The sequence below is a fragment of the Cherax quadricarinatus genome, unplaced genomic scaffold, assembly GCF_038502225.1.
Source record: "Cherax quadricarinatus isolate ZL_2023a unplaced genomic scaffold, ASM3850222v1 Contig169, whole genome shotgun sequence".
NCBI classification, from domain to species: Eukaryota; Metazoa; Arthropoda; class Malacostraca; order Decapoda; family Parastacidae; genus Cherax; species Cherax quadricarinatus.
Window position 1 is genome coordinate 100,647 of NW_027195195.1, and position 24,879 is coordinate 125,525.

General features: G+C 44.5%; 1 protein-coding gene across 1 annotated transcript in view; it reads left to right on the forward strand.

Annotated features, from left to right (window-relative positions):
• LOC128703274 (low-density lipoprotein receptor-related protein 4) overlaps positions 1-24,879 on the forward strand; it is a 129,747-nt gene that overhangs the window by 89,035 nt on the left and 15,833 nt on the right. Inside the window, exons 12-14 of the mRNA XM_070080138.1 lie at positions 4,008-4,251; positions 16,335-16,436; positions 18,563-18,716. Of these exons, the coding sequence (XP_069936239.1) occupies positions 4,008-4,251; positions 16,335-16,436; positions 18,563-18,716 (500 nt within the window). The remainder of the gene's footprint in view (positions 1-4,007; positions 4,252-16,334; positions 16,437-18,562; positions 18,717-24,879) is intronic.

Genomic DNA, 24,879 nt, shown 5'->3' on the forward strand with positions numbered 1-24,879 from the left:
CATTCAGTGAACGATGCCACCATCATAAAAATATTTTACCCTGTCCACGTCTTGACAGCCATCAAGTGACCTCGCTACATGTCAAGTAACACACGACCCTCACATGCATCTTGCTTATATCAATTTATGGTTCTCATATATTCTCTCTCTCTCTCTCTCTCTCTCTCTCTCTCTCTCTCTCTCTCTCTCTCTCTCTCTCTCTGCCCGTGTCTGACACAGCGATATCTTGGGATCTTGATACAGGGATTTCTACAAACTTGTCTAAGCTATAGACACAACCTACTTCCACCAGTTGTTTTCTCCACTGGTGACTCCGCCTACCACTGCGCCACCTCATCTATCATCAGTATATAAGCTCCATCTCCGGGAATATGCTGCACTTTTCTCAAGATTGGTGCACTAAACGCCAAATGAGGGACTGATTACCTCAAATTCCTCCTCATCTTCCGCCTGTCTCTGCATTGGACTGAAGAAACCACTGAGTGACGAAACTTTTCCAGAACAAAGCTTCCCAAATATTGCATAAGCGTCTTGTTTATCAAAACATTTTGCTGTCGAAGAATCACGTTTTCTTTCTAGTGTTAAAGTCACATCCGAAAGTCGTCAGACACACTACTGTTAGGTAAATGTGGCATTTTATAGTGACAACGTTTCGCTCTCCAGGACCGTTGTCAAGCCGTTACAAACAAGGAGAGCAAAGCGTTGCCACAATACAATGTCATGTAAGATCCAGTTGTGCCTATCTATCCAGCATTATTACTAAAGTGAGTACTGATAATACTTAGGAGGATAGTCGTTGTTATGACATACATGGGTGTTACGGCCCCCTGCCAAAGTAGTGGTTAAATAGTTAACCTGCCGGCCGGCAGTACCACTGGGTACGTCATCAAACCCACTGTGGAGACTGCTGAGCCGGCCTTAGAGCAGTACGTACCTGAACACCTCACGGTACGCATGTAAGCAGTACGTACCTGAACACCTCACGGTACACGTCTACTGGCTTTAGAAGCAGTAAGTACCTGAACACCTTACGGTACGCACTGCAGCAGTAGTTACCAGAACACCTTACAGTATAGATCTACTGGCAGTAGAAAGTATTCTCCTGCCCATCTTTTGGTATTCTACTAGCTTCTACTGATTTTAGAAGAGCCACTCACCGCAGCTCACCGAGTCTGGTGGCCTCAGTTACTTGACGGCCGCATTCAGTGAGCTTGCAGCATGGTGTTCTGCTAGTAATTCATCGGACCACTTTGCGGTGTCAATTGGTCTTGAAGGCAGTAGATAGTACTCACCAGACCATCTTACGGTGTACTTCTACCGGCCTTAGAGAGTATTTACAGGACTACCGGTGACGTCTGCGGACTCACCGCCTACGCTGGTCAACTGTGGGCCGGAATCACCTGATGCTGTTTTAATGGGACATTACATGAAGAAAAGGTTGGAGTGTTACACTGAACTGGGCTAGGACCGTAGTGTGACACTTAGGGAAGTATGGAGTGGAACACTGAGATATGCTACAGGACCGTAGTGGAACACTGAGAAGAAAAGGGTGTCGTGTGACACTGAAGATGGTCAGGTTGTAGTGTACATTGAATAGTATCATGTGACTGGCCTCGAGAAAGACGCTGTGGGTGATAGTGTGCGACGCAGAGACAAGGGTGTCAAGAGTGACACAGTAGAGATATTGTGTATGACGCAGAGAAAAGGGTGTCGTGTGGCACGGAGAGTAGGAGTGTCGTGTGACAGAGAAAAGGGTGTCTAGTGGACACGGTTGAGCAGGAGCGTCATTACACGGAAGAAAGGGTGTCAAGTGACACAGTTGAGAGGGAGCGTCACAACACACCACGGATAAGTGTCGTGAGAGACACGGAGCGTTTTAAGGAGTTGATTGTAATTTATTATTGTAAATGTTACTTAATTTATTATTTTAGCATAGATATATATATATACATAGTGACACAGTAGTGTCAAGAGAGTTGTACCCTGTGTAGGGTCACGAATTATTATTTATTATTTTACTAAAATGCTAATTATAATTTATTATTGTAACATGTATATATTATCAATGTTTATTAATTCAAATACCTCTAGAACAAAGATTGATTTTTATATAATATTAAAGATTCATTTATTTTAACGTGTGTATATATGTATCCCGAACTCTTTATTACAAAATGAGTAAAACTACCATCTTTAAAAACTTTTTTTGTAATAATGGGTGACCACTGTGACATACATGGGTGACCACTGTGACATACATGGGTGACCACTGTGACATAAATGGGTTACCACTGTAACATACATGGGTGACCACTGTGACATACAGGGGTGAGCACTGTGACATACATGGGTGATCACCGTGACATAAATGGGTGATCACTGTGACATATATGGGTGACCACCGTGACATAAATGGGTGACCACTGTAACATACATGGGTGATCACCGTGACATAAATAGGTGATCACTGTGACATAAATGGGTGACCACCGTGACATACATGGGTGACCACTGTGACATACAGAGGTGAGCACTGTGGCATACAGGGGAGAGCACTGTGACATAAATGGGTGACCACTGTAACATATATGAGTGACCACTGTGACATACAGGGGTGACCACTGTGACAAATGGGTGGCCACTGTGACATAAATGGGTGGCCACTGTAACATGCATGGGTGACCACTGTGACATACAAGAGTGACCACTGTGACATACATGGGTGACCACTGTGACATAAATATCTGACCACTGTGACATACATGGGTGACCACTGTAGCATACATGGGTGACCACTGTGACATACGTGGGTGACCACTGTAACATACATGTGTGACCACTGTGACATAAAGGGGTGAGCACTGTGACATATGTGACCACTGTGACATACATGGGTGACCACTGTGACATACAGGGGTGAGCACTGTGACATACAGAGGTGAGCACCGTGACATACATGGGTGACCACTGTGACATACATGGGTGACCATTATAACATACATGGGTGACCACTGCGACATACGTGGGTGACCACTGCGACTTACATGGGTGACCACTGTGACATACATGGGTGACCACTGTGACATAAATGGGTGACCACTGTAACATACATGGGTGACCACTGTGACATACAGGGGTGAGCACCGTGAGTTACAGGGGTGACCACTGTGACATAGATGGGTGACCACTGTGACATAGATGACCAATGTGACATACATGGGTGACCATTATAGCATACATGGGTGACCACTGTGACATACGTGGGTGACCTCTGTAAAATACATGTGTGACCACTCTGACATATGAGTGACCACTGTGACATACAGGGGTGAGCACTGTGACAAACATGTGTGACCACTGTGACATACATGAGTGACCACTGTAACATACATGTGTGACCACTCTGACATATGAGTGACCACTGTGACATACAGGGGTGAGCACTGTGACATACAGAGGTGAGCACCGTGACATACATTGGTGACCGCTGTGACATACATGGGTGACCATTATAACATACATGGGTGACCACTGCGACATACGTGGGTGACCACTGCGACTTACATGGGTGACCACTGCGACATACATGGGTGACCACTGTGACATAAATGGGTGACCACTGTAACATACATGTGAGACCACTGTGACATACATGGGTGACCATTGTGACAGACAATGGTGACCACTGTGACATGCATGAGTGACCACAGTGACATTATAATTAGTTTACGAACTAATTAACTGTCGTTAACAGTTAGTTTACGAGAGTATTGCAATGAACTTTCACAGTAACATCAATCACGACCTTCAGATGACCAATTCTGAGTGTGTTACGTATGTAACCTGCATCACGTTACATACAGCAGAAGGGTCAGTGGTCCCGGGCCTCACCAGACCTCTGCACGCCACTGAACCTGATCGCAATTGCTCGATGGACAAGTTTGTATACAACCTTTCCAAAGAGAATGATCCCATTTAATAGCGACTTCTCACGTTGACACTTCCAGGCTCTTGTTCTGGACTGACTGGGGAAACATGTCTAAGATTGAGAGGTCGTACTTGGACGGGTCTGAGCGAACAGTGCTTCTCGATGAGGACATTGGCTGGCCCAACGGTATCACTATCGACTACAAGATGCGACGGATCTTCTGGAACGATGCGAAGGGCGACACCATTGGCTCGTCGGACTTGGACGGAGGGAATCGCGTAGTACTGGTGCAGCAAGTTCCTCATCCCTTCGGCCTGACGCTGGTAAGGAAAAAGAGAATGGAAGAGGCAAGAAATGTGTGTACACACACACACACACACACACACACACACACACACCTGCACCCTCAACTAGGTGAGTACACACACACACACACACACACACACACACACACACACACACACACACACACACACACACACACACATATATATATATATATATATATATATATATATATATATATATATATGTATATATATATATATATAATAATAATAATGTCGTGCCGAATATGTAAAACTGGTCAATTAGCAAAAACTCATTTAAAATTAAGTTCTTTATAAAATTTTCTCTTATACGTTTAAAGATATATTTTTTTCATTGATGATAATGTAAAAATTTTTAATTTTGCACCAAAAGAATCTTAGAAAACTTACCTAACCTTATTATAACAAGAACAATTTATTTTAGCCTAACCCAACTAAATATATTTTAGATTTGTTTACAGTAATTCAATACTAAACAAACACAGTGAAATATATTTTTTCGTTAGGTTCAGAAGGATTTTGGCGAAATTATTATATACACAAATTTTCACTTGTCCTATATGGCAAGATGAACGTTGCTATTTAAGCCAAGATCGCAAGTTCTGCCTATTCGGCACGACACACACACATTATATATATATATATATAGACAGATATATATATATATATATATATATATATATATATATATATATATATATATATATATATATATAAAATGTGTGTGTCTGTATGTGTGCGTATGTGCGTGTGTGTGTATATATGTGTGTGTGTGTGTGTGTGTGTATTTCTTTTAACACACCGGCTGTATCCCACCAAGGCGGGGTGGTCCACCAAGGCGGGGTGGTCCACCAAGGCGGGGTGGTCCACCAAGGCGGGGTGGTCCACCAAGGCGGGGTGGTCCACCAAGGCGGGGTGGCCCACCAAGGCGGGGTGGTCCACCAAGGCGGGGTGGCCCACCAAGGCAGGGTGGTCCACCAAGGCGGGGTGGCCCACCAAGGCGGGGTGGTCCACCAAGGCGGGGTGGTCCACCAAGGCGAGGTGGCCCACCAAGGCGGGGTGGTCCACCAAGGCGGGGTGGTCCACCAAGGCGGCGTGGCACACCAAGGCGGGGTGGTCCACCAAGGCGGGGTGGCCCACCAAGGCGGCGTGGCACACCAAGGCGGGGTGGTCCACCATGGCGGGGTGGCCCACCAAGGCGGGGTGGTCCACCAAGGCAGGGTGGCACACCAAGGCGGGGTGGCACACCAAGGGGGGGTGGCACACCAAGGCGGGGTGGCACACCAAAGCGGGGTGGCACTCCAAGGCGGGGTGGTCCATCAAGGCGGGGTGGCCCACCAAGGCGGGGTGGCACACCAAGGCAGGGTGGCACACCAAGGCGGGGTGGCACACCAAGGCAGGGTGGTACACCAAGGCGGGGTGGCACACCAAGGCACGGTGGCACACCAGGGCGGGGTGGCACACCAGGGCGGGGTGGCACACCAGGGCGGGGTGGCACACCAAGGCGGGGTGGCACACCAGGGCGGGGTGGCACACCAGGGCGGGGTGGCACACCAGGGCGGGGTGGCACACCAAGGCGGGGTGGCACACCAAGGCGGGGTGGCCAACCAAGGCGGGGTGGCCAACCAAGGCGGGGTGGCCCACCAAGGCGGGGTGGCCCACCAAGGCGGGGTGGCCCACCAAGGCGGGGTGGCACACCAAGGCGGGGTGGCACACCAAGGCGGGGTGGCACACCAAGGCGGGGTGGCCCACCAAGGCGGGGTGGCACACCAAGGCGGGGTGGCACACCAAGGCGGGGTGGTCCACCAAGGCGGGGTGGCACACCAAGGCGGGGTGGCCCACCAAGGCGGGGTGGCACACCAAGGCGGGGTGGCACACCAAGGCGGGGTGGCACACCAAGGCGGGGTGGCACACCAAGGCGGGGTGGCCCACCAAGGCGGGGTGGCACACCAAGGCGGGGTGGCACACCAAGGCGGGGTGGCACACCAAGGCGGGGTGGCGCAAAAGAAAAAACAAAAGTCTCTCCTTTTATATTTAGTAATAGGTACAGGAGAACAGGAGAAGGGGTTACTAGCCCCTTGCTCCTGGTATTTTAGTCGCCTCTTACAACACGCATGGCTAACGAGGGAAGAATTCTGTTCCACTTCCCCATGGAGATATGAGGAAATAAACAAGAACAAGAACTAGTAAGAAAATAGAAGAAAACCCAGAGAGGTGTGTGTGTATGTGCTTGTACATGTATGTTATATATATATATATATATATATATATATATATATATATATATATATATATATATATATATATATATATCCTAGGTAGCAGGTTGGTAGACAGCAACCACCCAGGGAGGTACTACCGCCCCGTCAAGTGAGGGTAAAATGAAAGCCTGTAATTGTTTTACATGATGGTAGGATTACTGGTGTCTTTTGTCTGTCTCATAAACATGCAACATTTCAGGTACGTCTTGCTACTTCTACTTACAGTTAGGTTACACTACACATACATGTACAAGCATATATACACACACCCCTCTGGGTTTTCTTCTATTTTCTTTCTAGTTTTTGTTCTTGTTTATTTCCTCTTATCTCCATGGGGAAGTGGAACAGAATTCTTCCTCCGTAAGCCATGCGTGTTGTAAGAGGCGACTAAAATGCCGGGAGCAAGGGGCTAGTAACCTCTTCTCCTGTATATATTACTAAATGTAAAAGGAGAAACTTTCGTTTTTCTTTTTGGGCCACCCCGCCTCGGTGGGATACGGCCGGTGTGTTGAAAGATATATATATATATATATATATATATTTTTTTTTTTTTTTTTTTTTTTTTTTTATTTATTATCACACTGGCCGATTCCCACCAAGGCAGGGTGGCCCGAAAAAGAAAAACTTTCACCATCATTCACTCCATCACTGTCTTGCCAGAAGGGTGCTTTACACTACAGTTTTTAAACTGCAACATTAACACCCCTCCTTCAGAGTGCAGGCACTGTACTTCCCATCTCCAGGACTCAAGTCCGGCCTGCCGGTTTCCCTGAATCCCTTCATAAATGTTACTTTGCTCACACTCCAACAGCACGTCAAGTATTAAAAACCATTTGTCTCCATTCACTCCTATCAAACACGCTCACGCATGCCTGCTGGAAGTCCAAGCCCCTTGCACACAAAACCTCCTTTACCCCCTCCCTCCAACCCTTCCTAGGCCGACCCCTACCCCGCCTTCCTTCCACTACAGACTGATACACTCTTGAAGTCATTCTGTTTCGCTCCATTCTCTCTACATGTCCGAACCACCTCAACAACCCTTCCTCAGCCCTCTGGACAACAGTTTTGGTAATCCCGCACCTCCTCCTAACTTCCAAACTACGAATTCTCTGCATTATATTCACACCACACATTGCCCTCAGACATGACATCTCCACTGCCTCCAGCCTTCTCCTCGCTGCAACAGTCATCACCCATGCTTCACACCCATATAAGAGCGTTGGTAAAACTATACTCTCATACATTCCCCTCTTTGCCTCCAAGGACAAAGTTCTTTGTCTCCACAGACTCCTAAGTGCACCACTCACTCTTTTTCCCTCATCAATTCTATGATTCACCTCATCTTTCATAGACCCATCCGCTGACACGTCCACTCCCAAATATCTGAATACGTTCACCTCCTCCATACTCTCTCCCTCCAATCTGATATTCAATCTTTCATCACCTAATCTTTTTGTTATCCTCATAACCTTACTCTTTCCTGTATTCACCTTTAATTTTCTTCTTTTGCACACCCTACCAAATTCATCCACCAATCTCTGCAACTTCTCTTCAGAATCTCCCAAGAGCACAGTGTCATCAGCAAAGAGCAGCTGTGACAACTCCCACTTTGTGTGTGATTCTTTATCTTTTAACTCCACGCCTCTTGCCAAGACCCTCGCATTTACTTCTCTTACAACCCCATCTATAAATATATTAAACAACCACGGTGACATCACACATCCTTGTCTAAGGCCTACTTTTACTGGGAAAAAATTTCCCTCTTTCCTACATACTCTAACTTGAGCCTCACTATCCTCGTAAAAACTCTTCACTGCTTTCAGTAACCTACCTCCTACACCATACACTTGCAACATCTGCCACATTGCCCCCCTATCCACCCTGTCATACGCCTTTTCCAAATCCATAAATGCCACAAAGACCTCTTTAGCCTTATCTAAATACTGTTCACTTATATGTTTCACTGTAAACACCTGGTCCACACACCCCCTACCTTTCCTAAAGCCTCCTTGTTCATCTGCTATCCTATTCTCCGTCTTACTCTTAATTCTTTCAATTATAACTCTACCATACACTTTACCAGGTACACTCAACAGACTTATCCCCCTATAATTTTTGCACTCTCTTTTATCCCCTTTGCCTTTATACAAAGGAACTATGCATGCTCTCTGCCAATCCCTAGGTACCTTACCCTCTTCCATACATTTATTAAATAATTGCACCAACCACTCCAAAACTATATCCCCACCTGCTTTTAACATTTCTATCTTTATCCCATCAATCCCGGCTGCCTTACCCCCTTTCATTTTACCTACTGCCTCACGAACTTCCCCCACACTCACAACTGGCTCTTCCTCACTCCTACAAGATGTTATTCCTCCTTGCCCTATACACGAAATCACAGCTTCCCTATCTTCATCAACATTTAACAATTCCTCAAAATATTCCTTCCATCTTCCCAATACCTCTAACTCTCCATTTAATAACTCTCCTCTCCTATTTTTAACTGACAAATCCATTTGTTCTCTAGGCTTTCTTAACTTGTTAATCTCACTCCAAAACTTTTTCTTATTTTCAACAAAATTTGTTGATAACATCTCACCCACTCTCTCATTTGCTCTCTTTTTACATTGCTTCACCACTCTCTTAACCTCTTTCTTTTTCTCCATATACTCTTCCCTCCTTGCATCACTTCTACTTTGTAAAAACTTCTCATATGCTAACTTTTTCTCCCTTACTACTCTCTTTACATCATCATTCCACCAATCGCTCCTCTTCCCTCCTGCACCCACTTTCCTGTAACCACAAACTTCTGCTGAACACTCTAACACTACATTTTTAAACCTACCCCATACCTCTTCGACCCCATTGCCTATGCTCTCATTAGCCCATCTATCCTCCAATAGCTGTTTATATCTTACCCTAACTGCCTCCTCTTTTAGTTTATAAACCTTCACCTCTCTCTTCCCTGATGCTTCTATTCTCCTTGTATCCCATCTACCTTTTACTCTCAGTGTAGCTACAACTAGAAAGTGATCTGATATGTCTGTGGCCCCTCTATAAACATGTACATATATTGTCTATATATATATATATATATATATATATATATATATATATATATATATATATATATATATATATATATATACACACAAAACATTCACAAAAATACGGTAGAAAGTAAAACAACATAGGTAACTCAGAGCTACATGTCGAATACTTCGTCCAGCTCCCCGGCGGTGGGCCACGTGGCCAGAATGCTGCAGGCATTTCCTCTCTGGATCGCAACACTGAGTCTCTGAAAGAGGAAGCTGGTCGCCCTGTGGTCCTTGGTTTCTATGATGAGCCTTTCACTCAGCTCTATTAGGAACTTTAGGGCACACTTGCCCCATGCTCCAAGGGTCTCCGACCCTATTGGGATGAAGTTATAGCAAAGGGGAAGGTCTTCATATTTGCGGATCTTCTGGGTCTCCCTGTGGCTGGCAGCTCCACCCCCTTCCACTACGGAGTATGGCAAGTAGGTGTCTGCCAATGTGGCGGCACAGGTGTAGTCCCAGGCAATCTGTTTTCCATCCTTCCAAGGTAGCATAGTGGCTCCATCAGGACGCTTTTGACTTCCGTCAGACCTCTGCACTTGGGGTTCCCGTTGAGCTGGGCAACGGGCTGTGGCGAGGCTTCTCTTTATGATGTCATTGACCTCCTCATGCCTGGCATACTTCCCTTCTGCTGTGTGACACACGAGACCATGAAGTCCGAATTGATCAGCTGTCGCCCTGCCGCAAATACACCTATGTTCGGTGAGGATGGGGGCGGCTAGGCGAAGAGCAACACCAATCCGAATGGCCTGTGGGTCTAGTCGAGTGCCCAAGGAGGAATTGGGAACAGCTTGCAGGAAATCTCCTGAGTGTGGTGCCTTCACTGCCAGGAGACGAGCTTTGTCCTTTCCTGAGTCGTTGGAGAGCATTGTGTTGGCGATTTTTTCCATGATCGGTTTGTCCCAGTGGGACTGTTTGTGTTCTTTGGGAGGAGCTGGTCTACTGGAGGAATCTGTAAGGGTGTCCCACCGAATCGCTGCTTCAGTAAACCTGGGGTCTTGAGCTCCTACCACGTCTCTCAAGCGTTCGGGAACAATCTTCTTGACTAATGCACTGGAAGCCAAACACGAAGACAGAAAAGCGTTGCTTTGCGCACCCCTATACCTCCCAGTCGCACTGGGAGGGTTGCCTGATCCCATTGCTGATCCTCTAGTGCAGTGGTTCCCAAACTTTTTCAGCTTGTTACCCAATTTAACATGCCACATAAAGCATGTTACCCCTTTCACAAAATGTTGTTATTATTGATATATATGGCTAAACGTGAACGTATACAGCCTCGCATACTCTGCTAATCCTAGCAAAACCATTGAAAACGTAAGAACCACACATACATTATATATAAAATTAATAATAGCTACAAATTCACAGTAACAGTGGGTAAATACTAACTATATACTGCACAGGGCAGTACACATACATACCAGCTTATGTCTACCTCGGCTGATGCTCACAGATAAACTGACAGTGTGAAATAGAGGCAGCCTCAGGAAGTGAGTGACGCGTACTGGACAGGTCGATCTGGGCTACTGAGTGACTTTTGTCCTGAAGCATACTTGTCAAAATACTTTTGGGTTTCCACACACTTAGCTATATATTTCTTCTTTTCTAATACTGTATATTAGTTTTTGATGTTTATTGTTATTTGGTTTAACTTTATTACTTACTTATAATAGGTTTACTTTACAACTTTATATACTAAGACAAAGTTAACAATAATCCTCATACCGGGTACCGCATTGTTTTCTTGATTTTCAGAATTCATAATTTTTTTCTGTCACCCCTCCATTACCCCCCAAAAATGGTTAAATTACCCCCAGGGGGTAATTTACCCCCAGTTTGGGAACCACTGCTCTAGTGATAGGTTCAGTGTCTTCTTAAAGGTTGACCTCAGGTGTGCGTCATATTCGTCGAGTGTTGGGTTGTCAAAAGAGGGTGCACACCTCAGGAAGTGCGTCTTGGAATAGTAAAGCACCCTGTGAGGAGATATAGAGCATCATGGGCATCAAGATTGCTTATTCTCTCCTCCATTCTCATCAGGTCATTCAATTTGTCCTTGAGGACTGTGTCAATGGCCTGGTGACCCAGCGGTGCTCCCAAGAGGGTACTGTTGGACGGAGTGGTAGTAGAGACTTCTGGGAGGATTCTTCGCACAGCATTGATTATTTCCTGGTTCGCTGTGATGATTTCACACTTGGAGGGATTGAGGATGAGTCCCAAGTCTTCTCCCTGTGTTTTCACCAGTTGTAAGTCCCCTACCAGGGACTCTTCAGTACCTTCCAGAGTGCCATCATCCAGGTACCAGATGTTGAGCTCGCTGCGTAGGCTGGAAGCTAGTTCTCTTACTGCCAAGCAGAAGAGAAGTGGAGCTAGTGGGTCACCCTGCTGAACACCTTCTGATGAGAGAATTTCATGTTCTCCAAACAAAAGAATTGAGGGTTTGCTGTAGCCGGCTGAAATGAAGGGAAAAAGACTGGGGAAGCGATCCCGAACAGCTGGCAAGACAGCATCTCTCTTTACCATATTAAATGCATTTCTAAAATCAAGTTTGACTACGGCCTTGTCTTCTGGCAGGTCCCTGATGTAGGCCCTTGCCGCATGAGCTGCAGCTTCACTGCCTTGAGGGACCCCAAAGCCCAGTTGGTGTGGCTGGAGTAAACTGGCAGCTTCTAGGCGAATGTTTCTTACTGCTGCTTTGGCAACGAGACGGCGAAGAGTGTTTCCAACCTCAATGGGTCTGATTCCCCCATCCTTCTTCTTTAACGCACACAGTGAGGCTCCAAAAAAAGAAAGGTTTAATTTCTTCTGGGATTCGCCCAGCCAGGCAGTTGTTGACGAAAGTTGTTAACTCGGTGAGAAAAAGTGATGCAGATGCACCGAGTACTGGATTTACCATCTCCTTGAGGTGCTGAGGTCGAATTCCAGTGTAACCTCCTGCAGATCCTGCAGGAAATGACACAATCGCCTTATAGACTTCCAATTCAGGCGAAATTAATTGTTCAGTGATGGGGTCTTCCTCAGGGTTGTTGTTGATGGCTATGGTGTCCCTGGTTGGATGCTTGTCTCTTAGTGCTTGGGCTGTGGTCTCATCTTTGGGGGCTACAGTGTCGTCACTTGTAATTATTCGGATTGCTCCCACTGTGTTACCTTCTTCAATTTTTTTGCTAACCTGTGCGCAAATTTTCTCGTTTTCAGTGGGACTTTTCTTGGGTCTACCTTTGTGATTCCTGCGATGATGAGGCAGAGGGACACAATTATCCGTTCTTGGGTAGTTGCGCACTGCCTTGATAACTGACGTGGTTAGCAGTTTGCCTCGTCTCTCAGGAACTGCAAGACAGACATTGCCGAACAGGAGCAGATTGCGCCATGCTTGGATGGTGCTTCGGGCTTCTAAGTTGGTGGAACCTCCATTCACCTGCTTAAGAAGGTCTGTGAATTTCCCTGCTGCATATGGGCGAGCCGCTTTAGGGATGTGGGATAGGGTACTGTTAGCAGTGGATTTGAATGCCAACAGAAGGTTATCGCAAGTGAGGAGGTTGCCATTGGAATTGTCATCTGCCTGTGGAGGCTGTGGGCTGCTCTCTGCTGGGGGCATATGTGATCCTGTACACCCATTGTGTGCACGAATGCGACCATCCCTGTTGCGTGCTCGAAACTCTCCGAACACCTGACAAGTGCCTCGTATGTATATATATATATATATATATATATATATATATATATATATATATATATATATATATATATATATATATATATATATATATATATATAAATATATATGTCGTGCCGCATAGGTAAAACTTGCGATCTTTGCTTAAATAGCAACGATCTTCTTAACAAATAAGGCAAGCGAAAATTTGTGTATGCAATAATTTCGCAAAAATCATTCTGAATCTAACAAAAAAAATATATTTCACTGTGTTTTGTTTATTATTAAATTGCTGTAAATTTATATGAAATATATTTAGTTGGATTAGGCTAAATTAAATTTGGCTTGTTATAATAAGGTTAGGTATGTTTTCTAAGGTTCTTTTGGTACAAAAATATTAATTTTTACATTAACATAAATGAAAAAAATATATCTTTAAACGAATAAGACAAAATTTTTAGAAAACACTTAATTTTAAATGAGTTCTGCTAATTGACCAGTTTTACCTGTTCGGGAAGACACACACACACACACACACACACTTCATGCGGGAGGTCCAGTGGGACAGAGAACTGGCAGGAAAGCCAGTAAATGAAATGATGGAATATGTAGCAACAAAATGCAAGGAGGCAGTGGAAAAGTTCATTCCCAAGGGCAACAGTAACAACGGGAAGACCAGAACAAGCCCCTGGTTTACCCGACGGTGTAAGGAGGCAAAAACAAAGTGCAATAGAGAATGGAAAAAGTACAGAAGGCAGAGAACACACGAAAATAGGGAGATCAGTCGCAGAGCCAGGAATGAGTACGCACAGGTAAGGAGGGAGGCCCAGCGACAGTATGAAAATGACATAGCATCGAGAATCAAGACTGACCCGAAACTGTTGTATAGCCACATCAGGAGGAAGACAACAGTCAAAGACCAGGTGATCAGATTAAGGACAGAAGGTGGAGAACTCACAAGAAATGATCAGGAGGTATGTGAGGAGCTGAACAGGAGATTTAAGGAAGTTTTTACAGTAGAGACAGGAAGGGCTGTGGGAAGACAGCACAGAAGGGAACATCAAGAGGGAATATACCAACAAGTGTTGGATGACATACGAACAACTGAGGAGGAGGTGAAGAAGCTCTTAAGTGACCTTGACACCTCAAAGGCGATGGGACCGGACAACATCTCCCCATGGGTCCTTAGAGAAGGAGCAGAGATGCTGTGTGTGCCTCTAACCACAATCTTCAACACATCCCTTGAAACTGGGCAACTACCTGAGAAATGGAAGACAGCTAATGTAGTCCCCATATTTAAGAAAGGAAACAGAAACGAGGCACTAAACTACAGACCTGTGTCTCTGACATGTATTGTGTGCAAAGTCATGGAGAAGATTATCAGGAGGAGAGTGGTCGAACACCTGGAAAGGAACAAGATTATAAATGAAAACCAGCATGGGTTCATGGAAGGCAAATCTTGTATCACAAACCTCCTGGAGTTTTATGACAAGGTAACAGAAGTAAGACACGAGAGAGAGGGTTGGGTAGATTGCGTTTTCCTAGACTGCAGGAAGGCCTTTGACACAGTTCCCCACAAGAGATTAGTGCAGAAGCTGGAGGATCAGGCACACATAAAAGGAAGGGCACTGCAATGGATAAGGGAATACCTGACAGGGAGGCAGCAACGAGTCATGGTACGTGAAGAGGTATCACAGTGGGCGCCTGTTACGAGCGGGGTCCCACAGGGGTCAGTTCTAGGACCAGTGCTATTTTTGATATATGTGAACGACATGATGGAAGGAATAGACTCTGAAGTGTCCCTGTTCGCAGATGACGTGAAGTTGATGAGAAGAATTAAATCGGACGAGGATGAGGCAGGACTGCAAAGAGACCTGGAGAGGCTGGACATGTGGTCCAGTAACTGGCTCCTCGAATTCAATCCAGCCAAATGCAAAGTCATGAAGATTGGGGAGGGGCAAAGAAGACCGCAGACAGAATATAGGCTAGGTGGACAAAGACTACAGACCTCACTCAGGGAGAAAGACCTTGGGGTGACCATAACACCGAGTACATCACCGGAGGCACACATCAACCAAATAACCGCTGCAGCATACGGGCGCCTGGCAAACCTGAGAATAGCGTTCCGATACCTCAATAAGGAATCGTTCAAGACACTGTACACTGTGTATGTTAGGCCCATACTGGAGTATGCAGCACCAGTCTGGAACCCACACCTGGTCAAGCACGTCAAGAAGTTAGAGAAAGTACAAAGGTTTGCAACAAGGCTAGTCCCAGAGCTCAAGGGAATGTCGTACGAGGAAAGGTTAAGGGAAATCGGACTGACGACACTGGAGGACAGAAGGGTCAGGGGAGACATGATAACGACATACAAGATACTGCGGGGAATAGACAAGGTGGACAGAGATAGGATGTTCCAGAGAGGGGACACAGGGACAAGGGGTCACAACTGGAAGCTGAAGACTCAGACGAGTCACAGGGACGTTAGGAAGTATTTCTTCAGTCATAGAGTTGTCAGCAAGTGGAATAGCCTAGCAAGTGAAGTAGTGGAGGCAGGAACCATACATAGTTTTAAGAAGAGGTATGACAAAGCTCAGGAAGCAGAGAGAGAGAGGATCCAGTAGCGATCAGTGAAGAGGCGGGGCCAGGAGCTGAGTCTCGACCCCTGCAACCACAATTAGGTGAGTACAATTAGGTGAGTACACACACACACACACACACACATATATATATATATATATATATATATATATATATATATATATATATATTATAGGATGGGGTTCACCTCTGGTGTAAATTGTGGGACCCACAGCCTCGGAGAAGTGGATAAAAAGGCTTCAAGGAAGAATATTTGCATTTCTTCCTGAAGCCATTTGAATATTCCACTTCCCCTACCACCCCATCTTTTATATATATATATATATATATATATATATATATATATATATATATATATATATATATATATATATATATATATATATATATATATATATTATATATATATATATATATATATAAATGAAGTATATAATATTTTTTGTTGATTGTAACATTTATGTTCAGCTGGGTAACCATATCTACTGGACGGACTGGGACACCTTGACCATCGAGCGAGCTGACAAAACTTCTGGCAGTAACAGGAAGGTCATCAGGAGCGGTATAGAGGTGAGAGAGAGAGAGAGAGAGAGAGAGAGGCTCTCCAAGTCACTAAGTCAAGTCACTCCACCAGTGGAGTGACTTGACTTACTCGGGTACAAACTCTGCCAGAGACCAGTATGGGTAACTTAACTAAGGTGTAGTGCTGTTGTTGAAAGATCTTAATGTGACCTTAGAGTCTTATCTCGGATTTCTCATGGTGTTCTCAAGGTCCTGTAAGACCTTTCTTTCTCATCTATGTCTGTCTCTTACTCATGTCTTATGCTGTATGTGGCTTATGTCTCCCTCATGTTGTGTTAAATCATGTCTCCACCTGTTCTAAATCATGTCTCCACCTGTTCTAAATCATGTCTCCACCTGTTCTAAATCATGTCTCCTGTTCTACATCATGTCTCCTCCTGTTCTAAATCATGTCTCCTCCTGTTCTAAATCATATCTCTTGTTCTAAATCATGTCTCCTCCTGTTCTAAATCATATCTCTTGTTCTAAATCATGTCTCCTCCTGTTCTACATCATGTCTCCACCTGTTCTAAATCATGTCTCCTCCTGTTCTAAATCATATCTCTTGTTCTAAATCATGTCTCCACCTGTTCGAAATTATGTCTCCTCCTGTTCTAAATCATGTTTCCTGCTCTAAATCATGTCTCCTCTTGTTCTAAATCATGTCACCACCACCTATTCTAAGTCATGTCTCCAGTTCGTTGAACTCCTGCTTTTCTAAATCATGTCTAGTGTCATGTCGCATGTCTAGTGCCTTTTCCTGTTGCTCTAACCTATCTATTATTCTGTTGCTCTAACATATTTGTCTCCTCCCGTTGCTGTAACTTACATCTTCTCCTGTTTTTGTAATCCATGTTTCTTGTTTTTGTTTCTAGTTCAGACTTTTCTGTTATTCTTTGATCACATTCTTCTGTTACTCATGTCCTTCTGTTCCTTCATCTCATGACCTTCTTTAACTCATGTCCTGTCCCTTCATTTCATGACCATCTTTTACTCAGGTCCTTCTGTTACTCTAATGCACGCCAGTCTGTTGCTTTTATTCATGTCATCTTTTATTCATGTCATCTTTTATTCATGTCATCTTTTACACTAACTCAATTTCCTTCCTGTTACTCTAAGACTCGTCTCCTGTTTACTTAACTCATGTCTCTTTCTCTTACTCTAATTCATGTCTCCTGTTACTCTTACTCACTTTTATAATGTATATTTACTGTCATTATATAACCCATTATATAACCCATTATATAACCCATTATATAACCCATGCTGTCAGTCATTAATCAGCACTTCCTGTCAGCTCACACTGTTTCTCTACGAGTCTGTGACTCTTGTTTTCTATCAGTTTGTAAGTTTTGTTTACTAGGAGTATCGAGTTTTTATTTCCCATCAGTGTATAACCTGTATTTCTCATCAACATATTACCAGGGTTTCCTGTCGGAATGTAACCAGTGTTCACCATCAGTATTTCTCATGTTCCCCAACGGTATATAAATCACGTTCACTAATCAGTATGTAGTTCATGTTCCTTGTCAGTTTATAAGTCACGTTTCTTCTCATGTATCCTGCCGTTATATGTTGATAATGGTATAAAATACTGACAAATTGATGATTTAGACATATGTGCTACAGTTGGGTATCTTTATTAATGAAACGTTTCGCCCACACAGTAGGCTTCTTCAGTCAAATACAGAGTCTGCAGTTGTAACAGTGAAATGAAGATGATGTAATCAGTCAATCAACCTTGGAGAGATAGTGTCTGAGGTGGTCAGTCCCTCAGTCTGGAGAAGAGTTCAGCTTCATGGTCTGGAACGATAAATTGTTCCAGACTGAGGGACTGACCGCTTCAATACTATCACTCCAAGGTTGATGGACTGATTACATCATCTTCATTTCACTATTATACCTGCTGACTCTGTATTTGACTGAAGAAGTCTACTGTGTAGGCGAAACTTTTCAACAATAAAGATACCCAACTGTTGCACATATGTCTAAATCATCAACTTGTCACAATGTAATCATTTTCCTATCGATGTCACAGCTAGCTTCTTATTTTTCCATTTACCAAGACTTATTTTCCTTACATGTCGAATCCGTGCACCCCGTGTGTGTGTTGTGCACCTCCTGTTTGTGCACAGGGTATCATGGAGATCATGGCGGTAACCAAGACTTCTCAGGAAGGATGGAATCAGTGCGCAGATCGCAACGGCGGCTGCTCCAACCTTTGCTTCTACCATCCAGCGGGGCGCAGCTGCGCCTGTCCGGACCACTTCGACTCCGCCTGCTCAGAACGTAAGTGACTCCTCGTTCTCAACAAGGTGGGGTTACTTCGATGCTTGTTAAAGGCTCCTAAGTAGAGGCTTGCTTCACATGACCTTAAGGCAAGGAATAAACGCAATCGATAAGTCAAGAAAACAAGGATTAACGGAACGATGGCATTCGAAATAACGGAGGTAACTGGACTGTAATCTGACAAGTAGCACAGGTCTGGACATAAGTAGAAACAACTACTGTTATGTGAGTGCCGGAAAAAAAATCCTTAGCAATTCTCTCAAAAGTTAATACACCTAGTTACCTTGAAAATGGTATAAAATACCGACAAGTTGATGATTAAGACACATGTGCAGCAGTTAGGTATCTTTATCGTTGAAACGTTTCGCCTACATAGTAGGCTTCTTCAGTCAAATACAGAGGCAGAAAGTGTAGTAGTGAAATGAAGATGATGTAATTAATCCATCAACCTTGGAGAAATAGTATTTGAGGTGGTCAGTCCCTCAGCCTGGAGAAGAGTTCAGCTTCATGGTCTGGAACAAGGTGGTCAGTCCCTCGTCTGGAGAAGAGTTCAGCTCCATGGTCTGGAACAAGGTGGTCAGTCCCTCGTCTGGAGAAGAGTTCAGCTCCATGGTCTGGAACAAGATAGTCAGTCCCTCAGCCTGGAGAAGAGTTCAGCTTCATGGTCTGGAACAAGGTGGTCAGTCCCTCAGCCTGGAGAAGAGTTCAGCTCCATGGTCTGGAACAAGGTGGTCACTCCCTCGTCTGGAGAAGAGTTCAGCTCCATGGTCTGGAATGATCTGAAGCTGGATCATGAGAATGGAGTCTTAAATACTGTCTTAGGTGAGGTAGACGATCTTTAAAACATTGTATGTGACGGTATCTTGGTACAGAGGGAATCTGCCACACTACACCGATTAACTACTAGTTATGAGTGAGAAGGGGTTCGATTCCAGATGGACCTGTCTGCTTACTTCTACTAGTGGATCCCGTCCCCTACAATGTCTTCCAGATCTTCCACCTCACCTTCGACAGTACTTAAGATTCCGTTCTCACGCTTCACATCCACATCGTTCCAGACCATGTAGCCGAACTCTTCTCCAGGCTGGGGGACTGACCACCTCAGAACTATTTCTCCAAGGTTGATGGACTGATTACATCATCTTTATTTAACTACTATACCTTCTGCCTCTGTGTTTGACTGAAGAAACCTATTATGTAAGCGAAACGTTTCAATAATAAAGATGCTGCACGTGTGTCTTGATCATCACCTAGTTACCTAACATTGACAGTGATAAATGAGACAGGTGTGTAACATTTGGGTATATTTATTCTGGAAACGTTTCTCCACGCAGTGGCTTCTTCAGTCCAATGTAGAGAAAGGTGAAAGATGAGGAGGAGTTTGAGGTAATCAGTCCCTCAGCCTGTAGTCGATATGTACAGTTCATCAAGACTGAGGGACTGATTGCCTCAAACTCTTCCTTATCTTCCACCATTCTCTGCATTGGACTGAAGAAGTCACTGGTTGGCGAAACGCTTCAAGAATAAAGATACCGCAGTGTCGCACAAGTGTCTCATTTATTAACATGTGGTTTTTGTAAACCATTTATTGCCACACAACAATGTTAATGTTGCAGATAAATGGGTTAGAGAACCGGCAAGTTGATGACTTAGACACATGTGCAACACTTGGGTATCTTTATTGTGGAAACATTTCACCACACAGTGGCTTCATCAGTCCTATACAAAGAAGAATTGTGAAGGTCAGGAGGAGTGTGAAGTAATCAGTCCCTCAGCCTAGAGTCAATGTAATCAGTCCATCAATCTTGAAGATTGATGGACTGATTAACATAATATTCGTTAGCGTTGCTAACGAGTATTATGCAGCCAATCATGATTGATATCAGTTGACCTAACCCTAGTTCACCTTCACCTGCTGACACCTCACTCGGGTGTTTCAGGGTCTTCTCAGTTCACCTTCACCTGCTGACACCTCACTCGAGTGTTCCAGGGTCTTCTCAGTTCACCTTCACCTGCTGATACCTCACTCGAGTGTTCCAGGGTCTTCTTAGTTCACCTTCACCTGCTGACACCTCACTCGAGTGTTCCAGGGTCTTCTCAGTTCACCTTCACCTGCTGACACCTCACTCAAGTGTTCCAGGGTCTTCTCAGTTCACCTTCACCTGCTGACACCTCACTCGAGTGTTCCAGGGTCTTCTCAGTTCACCTTCACCTGCTGATACCTCACTCGCGTGTTCCAGGGTCTTCTCAGTTCACCTTCACCTGCTGACACCTCACTCGAGTGTTCCAGGGTCTTCTCAGTTCACCTTCATTTGCTGATACCTCACTCGAGTGTTCCAGAGTCTTCTCAGTTCACCTTCACCTGCTGATACCTCACTCGAGTGTTCTTGGGTCTTCTCAGTTCATCTTCACCTGCTGATACCTCACTCGAGTGTTCCAGGGTCTTCTCAGTTCACATTCACTTGCTGATACCTCACTCGAGTGTTCCAGAGTCTTCTCAGTTCACCTTCACCTGCTGATACCTCACTCGAGTGTTCTTGGGTCTTCTCAGTTCATCTTCACCTGCTGATACCTCACTCGCGTGTTCCAGGGTCTTCTCAGTTCACCTTCACCTGCTGATACCTCACTCGAGTACCTCACTCGAGTGTTCCAGGGTCTTCTCAGTTCACCTTCACCTGCTGACACCTCACTCGGGTGTTCCAGGGTCTTCTCAGTTCACCTTCACCTGCTGATACCTTACTCGCGTGTTCCAGGGTCTTCTCAGTTCACCTTCACCTGCTGATACCTCACTCGAGTGTTCCAGGGTCTTCTCAGTTCACCTTCACCTGCTGATACCTCACTTGAGTGTTCTAGGGTCTTCTCAGTTCACCTTCACCTGCTGATACCTCACTTGAGTGTTCCAGGGTCTTCTCAGTTCATCTTTACCTGCTGATACCTAACTCGCGTGTTCCAGCGTCTTCTCAGTTCACCTTCACCTGCTGATACCTAACTCGAGTGTTCCAGGGTCTTCTCAGTTCACCTTCACCTGCTGATACCTCACTCGAGTGCTCCAGGGTCTTCTCAGTTCACCTTCACCTGCTGATACCTCACTCGAGTGTTCTAGGGTCTTCTCAGTTCACCTTCACCTGCTGATACCTCACTCGAGTGTTCCAGGGTCTTCTCAGTTCACCTTCACCTGCTGATACCTCACTCGAGTGTTCTAGGGTCTTCTCAGTTCACCTTCACCTGCTGATTCCTCACTCGAGTGTTCTAGGGTCTTCTCAGTTCACCTTCACCTGCTGATACCTCACTCGAGTGTTCTAGGGTCTTCTCAGTTCACCTTCACCTGCTGATTCCTCACTCGAGTGTTCTAGGGTCTTCTCAGTTCACCTTCACCTACTGATACCTCACTCGAGTGTTCTAGGGTCTTCTCAGTTCACTTTCACCTGCTGATACCTCACTCGTGTGTTCCAGGGTCTTCTCATTTCACCTTCACCTGTTGATACCTCACTCTTGTGCTCCAGGGTCTTCTCACAGTGTGTAAACAGCTCCACAAGTGCTACTTGAAACAACTTCATTACTGACTCACCAGATCGTAATAACACGATTACAAACAAACCAGGGAACGGGTGGGTGTTTGAACCCGTGGCGAGTGAGTCCTGAAACACAATGACCCGTGAATTTCAGGACCCTCTACCCACGAGTTATAAGTCCCACTCGCTTCTTGATACCTTAGGTACTGAATTTATAACTCGCTCGACATCTTGCTGCTTCTGTGTGTATCAGAGACAATTGATGGCTCGTCACACTCACTACCCAACATTACTACCCTGTTGACGACCAGTAGCTGTGCATGGCGACGGGAGACTCACCAGCTAGGCCCATCTACCCATAGGCCGTGAAAAACTCAAATTTCCAAAAAATAAGCTGCACGCTAGACACGATCTTGGAGAACATTCTTAAACAAGAAGTTAATCCGAGTACATGTGAGAAGTAAAATAAGTACAACGGAGCTTCACCACTGGGTACACTTAGCCAGTCTCTGACGCTAACTACGTCGTTCACTGACTGTGTTTCACAACCACCCCAAGAGGTGCTGCAACACTGTCGTTATAGTGGCTCGTATGTACGACCACTGCTAGTAGTGTTCTGTACTACTGTTAGTGTTGCTGCTAGTAGTGTTCTATGTGCTACTGTTAGTGTTGCTACTAGTAATGTTCTATGTGCTACTGTTAGTGTTGCTGCTAGTAGTGTTCTATGTGCTACTGTTAGTGTTGCTGCTAGTAGTGTTCTATGTGCTATTGTTAGTGTTGCTGCTAGTAGTGTTCTATGTGCTACTGTTAGTGTTGCTACTAGTAGTGTTCTATGTGCTACTGTTAGTGCTGCTGCTAGTAGTGTTCTATGTGCTTCTGTTAATGTTGCTGCTAGTAGTGTTCTATGTGCTACTGTTAGTGCTGCTGCTAGTAATGTTCTATGTGCTACTGTTAGTGTTGCTGCTATGACACTGAGCTTGACTCTATCATCATTACTGATTCTATGTCATCATTGAAGGCTCTTGGCTCATATAATGACTCCAACAACATGCTCATTGGGGAAGCCAGGTATAGATACTCAAAAATTAGGGACAAAGGAATTAATGTACAATTGCTATGGATCCCATCACACATTGGATTACTGCTTCATGATAAAGTTGATATGTTAGCCAAGAAGAGTATCCAGAAGGAGAACGTAGAATATAACTTTGGTATAACTGTGTCTAGCATTAGGAATAATATTAGGAGAGAAGTAAATAATGAAGATGATTGTTATAGGAATGAAGTTAGAAGCCTGAGTAGATCTATAACCCACTATGATAACATGAACGTAGATAAGTATGTTTATGGAGCAACTTGCAATGTGAACAGACTGACTGATGTTGTAGTGGCCAGGCTTAGGCTTGGTTACAAGTACTTCTGGCAGTTTGGGAGACACACGGATGATGATCAAAGCAAATGTAAATTATGTGATCAGGCATATGGTCACTCTCTTGAACACTATGTGCTTAATTGTCCACTTATTGAGGAATACAGAGACAGACAGTATAATAACCTATGTGACATGTCAAGATATCTTATTAATGAAAATAAGATACCAGATATACTAAGCAAATTTCCTAAATTTGCTTGTAACAGATAAGTGAACTATAGATATGTAGATATAAATCCATATGTATTCCTGTTAACCCTTTGGGGCCTAGTTCCTAGGCCTTTTGTGTATCCATATGCTCTCGCGCTACCGTCCACAGGATGGATATGGGGTGCACAATAAACTAGCCACTTCGGTGGCAAAATCTAATCTGCTAGTAGTGTTCTATGTGCTTCTGTTAGTGTTGCTTCTAGTAATGTTCTATGTGCTACTGTTAGTGTTGCTGCTAGTAATGTTCTATGTGCTACTGTTAGTGTTGCTGCTAGTAGTGCTCGGAGAACCTCTCTTGATACTAGCTTTGCCTTAAATTATTTACCAGTAATTCTCCCGATGGCCTCGAATTTCGCGAGATGTCCAGATATTTTACTGAGATTCCCTCTGAGACATTCCTAGTTACCCATTACTGCAAAATACATTTATCCTTTATTTTCTTTATTGACACAAACTTGTCTGCTGTTGTTTTAGTTATTTCAAGACGCAAAAACAATTTGCCAGCTTCACGAATCTTGACACTGGAAGGGAGGCTTGTCTGCCTGCAGTGAGGTGAGGTGAGGTGACGTGAGGTGACGTGAGGTGAGGTTAGGTTAGGTTAGGTTAGGTTATGTGTGGTTAGGTTAGGTTACGTTAGGTTAGGTGTGGTTACGTTAGGTTAGGTGTGGTTAGGTTAGGTTTGGTTAGATGAGGTTAGGTGAGGTTAGGTTAAGTTAGGTTAGGTTAGTTTAGGTTAGGTTAGGTTAGGTTAGGTTAGATGAGGTTAGGTGAGGTTAGGTTAAGTTAGGTTAGTTTAGGTTAGGTTAGGTGAGGTTTGTCAGGAAACAGGACATGTGTTTCCTAACGTGGGTCTTGGTCATATGATGACCCGTCATCTGACACTGATAGTCATATCATTTACGTAGTACATAAACAGAGGGAGCAGCCAGACACACTCCTGTGGGACTCCACATATTGTATCCATCAGGATCCCGATTTGGCTTTAATGGGCTGAAAAATATCTTTTGCT